The sequence below is a fragment of the Polistes dominula genome, unplaced genomic scaffold (assembly GCF_049000335.1).
Source record: "Polistes dominula isolate Pdom_NZ unplaced genomic scaffold, Pdom_raw_medaka contig_31, whole genome shotgun sequence".
Lineage (NCBI taxonomy): Eukaryota > Metazoa > Arthropoda > Insecta > Hymenoptera > Vespidae > Polistes > Polistes dominula.
The window spans coordinates 4148080-4151739 of NW_028300925.1; the positions used below are offsets into that span (position 1 = coordinate 4148080).

General features: G+C 28.5%; 1 protein-coding gene across 1 annotated transcript; it reads left to right on the forward strand.

The window, feature by feature from the left end:
• Positions 1-814: 814 nt before the first annotated feature.
• Positions 815-3140, forward strand: Aldh (Aldehyde dehydrogenase). Its single transcript, XM_015335005.2, has one exon. It carries the CDS (start codon positions 1401-1403, stop codon positions 2931-2933), a length of 1533 nt encoding a protein of 510 aa, XP_015190491.1. The 5' UTR covers positions 815-1400; the 3' UTR covers positions 2934-3140.
• The last annotated feature ends 520 nt before the right edge of the window (positions 3141-3660 follow it).

The following is a 3660-nucleotide window of genomic DNA, read 5'->3' on the forward strand; positions in this document are numbered from 1 at the left end:
AAATTATCATGAGAACTGCAAACGTCATACCAAAGTGTATGGATCTGCGACTATGAAATGAAGAATTTTAAACATTTAATTTATGCATTTGCTGCACATATATTATGCATTGTTAATAATGATGTTAATTTTATTATTTATAATTTTATAATATTTTTACAACGGAACAAATGAATAAATAAATATAGATATATTCATATAAATGATACAAATTTGTTTTATTTCAAATGTACAATTCTAACTACTCACTTATGCTATGTGCAGTTCATTACTTTTTTTTTTTAAATATATACAATTTTTACCATGTTTAATTAAGTTCATGATTATGAAACATTGTATTTGCTTAAATATTCTGAAGCTGCTGAATACGATTTATATTCTTTTAAAATTGCATTCATTTTCTCTATTTGAGCCCTCATAGATTTTCATATAGATAGATTTTCAGCAAGCAAAGACATAATGGTCTCTTTGTCAACAGATTTTATTCTACTTTCATACTTCTAAAAAAGATACAATTATTATTTTTAAATATACAATTAATTTACATATTTATATAACATAAACATAAATAATTAATGTTTCAAAATAAGAATATAATACCATTTTGCTTTTAACAACGACTGATCTTTTGTTGTTGTCTTCCTTTTTTACTGGCATACTTTTCATCTGTTTTAAAATAAAAATAAGAGTTATTAAGCTTTTATTTGTAATATGTTATTCAATATATTTAATATATATTACTAAACAAATCCAGTATTTTTATAATTTAAACAGATTATCTATTTTTCAGAGTAATATTAAAACATTACTTACCAAATTATTACTGAAACGTTTCAAATAGAGAGGTTATCCATGTTTATAAATCAATCACTGAATAGTATTTTGTAGTTTAATCTATCTTTTAATGTTAAAAATAGAAAGGTTAAGTACTAACATCAACTATCAAATAATTTTTTTAATGAAATTTAATACAATTATCAATAAATAATTCAATCTCGCTTGATGTCAACAAACGTGTTTACTATACAAAACCATACTGGTGTCTTCTCTGTAGGAGCAAAAATGGCGGATGAGAGTACTCATCTCTATAGTGCTCTTCTAGTGCAAGACATCAGAGCTACGGATAGTCAACCATGGGGTGTCAGCACCGAGCAGGTGCGGGACGTCAAATATTACGTAATGGCTGCGTGAAGTTACAAAATTTTGCACTGTTTACATTTCTAACAAGGTGACATTCAGAAATATTCGCAAATAATAGTTATGATTATTTAATTGATAAGATAGTAATTTTCCGTTGTTCAACACGTAATGTTAAAGATTTAAAATAGATTGAGTGAAACACGCAAAGAACGACAGTAGAAGTATTGAAAAAACAAAACAAAAAAAATATTTATTAAACAATGAATCGTTTTGTAAGTAAAATTCGTCCTTTTCGACTATTTTCAACAGCGAGTCTTCCTGCGCCTGAAACAAAACCACCAGTTTTATATGCTGGTATATTTGTTGACAATGAGTGGCACAAATCCAAATCTGGAAATACTTTTCCAACGATAAATCCTACTACTGGTGAAATCATTGCAGAAGTACAAGAAGGAGATGCAGCAGATATTGATTTTGCCGTACACGCTGCTAATAAAGCATTTCGATTGGGTTCACCATGGAGAACCATGAATGCATCTCAAAGAGGTCTTCTTTTGAATAGATTGGCAGATTTGATAGAACGTGATCAAACTTATCTTGCTTCTTTAGAAACATTGGATAATGGAAAACCTTATTCAACTGCGTATATTTTTGATGTTCCTGCAACTGTTTCGACCTTAAGATACTACGCTGGATGGGCAGATAAAAATCATGGTAAAGTCATTCCTATGGATGGAAATTTCTTTACGTATACTAGACATGAGCCTGTTGGTGTATGTGGACAAATTATTCCTTGGAATTTTCCTATGGTAATGATGGCTTGGAAATTAGCACCAGCTTTAGCTACTGGAAATGTTATTGTCTTGAAACCAGCCGAGCAAACTCCATTAACGGCTTTATATATTGCACAATTGACAAGAGAAGCTGGTTTTCCTAATGGCGTAGTAAATGTTGTACCGGGATATGGCAAAGCTGGAGCTGCATTAGTTGCACACAAGAATGTTGATAAAGTAGCTTTTACTGGCTCCACGGAAGTAGGAAAATTGGTACAAGAAGGTGCTGCTCGAAGTAACTTAAAACGAACAACATTAGAATTAGGTGGAAAATCACCTAACATTATTTTTTCTGATGCTGATTTTAAACATGCGGTTGAAACAGCTCATTTTGGATTATTTTTCAATATGGGTCAATGCTGTTGCGCAGGTTCTAGAACATTTGTAGAAGAAAAAATTTATGACGAATTTGTAGAGAAAAGTGCTAAACGTGCTCAAGCTAGAACAGTCGGCAATCCATTCGATGAAAATACTGAACAAGGCCCACAAATAGATGAATCTCAAATGAATAAGATAATTTCTATGATAGATACAGGAAAGGAGCAAGGTGCTACATTAGTTACTGGTGGAAATCGTGTAGGAGAAAAAGGCTATTTTGTTGCACCAACTGTATTTGCAAATGTTACCGATGATATGACTATTGCAAAAGAAGAAATTTTTGGGCCTGTTCAACAAATTTTGAAATTCAAAGATATAGATGAAGTTATAGAACGTGCTAATAATTCTGATTATGGATTAGCTGCTGCAGTTTTTACAAAAAATATAGATAAAGCTAATTACTTAATTCAAGGTTTACGAGCTGGCACTGTTTGGGTGAATACTTACAACGCATTGTCTGCTCAAGCACCATTTGGTGGTTATAAAATGTCAGGTCATGGAAGAGAGCTTGGAGAATATGGTCTTGAAGCATACACAGAAGTTAAAACGGTTATAGTTAAAATGGATAAAAAAAACAGTTAATATAATAATTATTTTAACATTTTGTATTTCAATATATACACATTTATATTTTTATAATTTTTGTATAACATATTTTTACTTATATATTATATTATTATATAAAATATACTATTTACATTATACAGTAAATACATAATTTGTGTATTTTACCTTTACCTGTAAAGGTAAAGTATTTAAATAAAATTTAACACAATCTAATATAAAAAAGATTCTCTATATCATTTTTATTCCCGATAATTTAATAATGTTGCATACTAACTTAGAATCTAATTTAAATTTATTATAGAATTTGTATTTAATATAATATTAACACCAAATATTATTTGGTATTTAATAAAATTAAGTTCAATAAGAAAATGTTTTTTAAATAATTATACTTGTCAACTAATTAACTCATTACTTTATTATTTATTTTACACGATATATGAAAAGGAACTATCAATTAATAATAAATTTGTTTAACTTATCAATGGAATTATTATTAATTATTAAAATTATTCTTATCTATTGAAATTTTGTTGGTTAATAGATAAATTAGTACATACATTTTTAAAACATGTAGGATATCGATTACTTTTTATCTAATATTTTTTATCATATTTAAATATTCGTAAAGTTCATTCAAAATATGCGTCATTTTTTTAAATAGATTGCTTATCTATTACCACTCTAAGAACATTTCTTTGGTTGGTATGCCTGAATGGAATGAGTCCAATACAATTCCGGT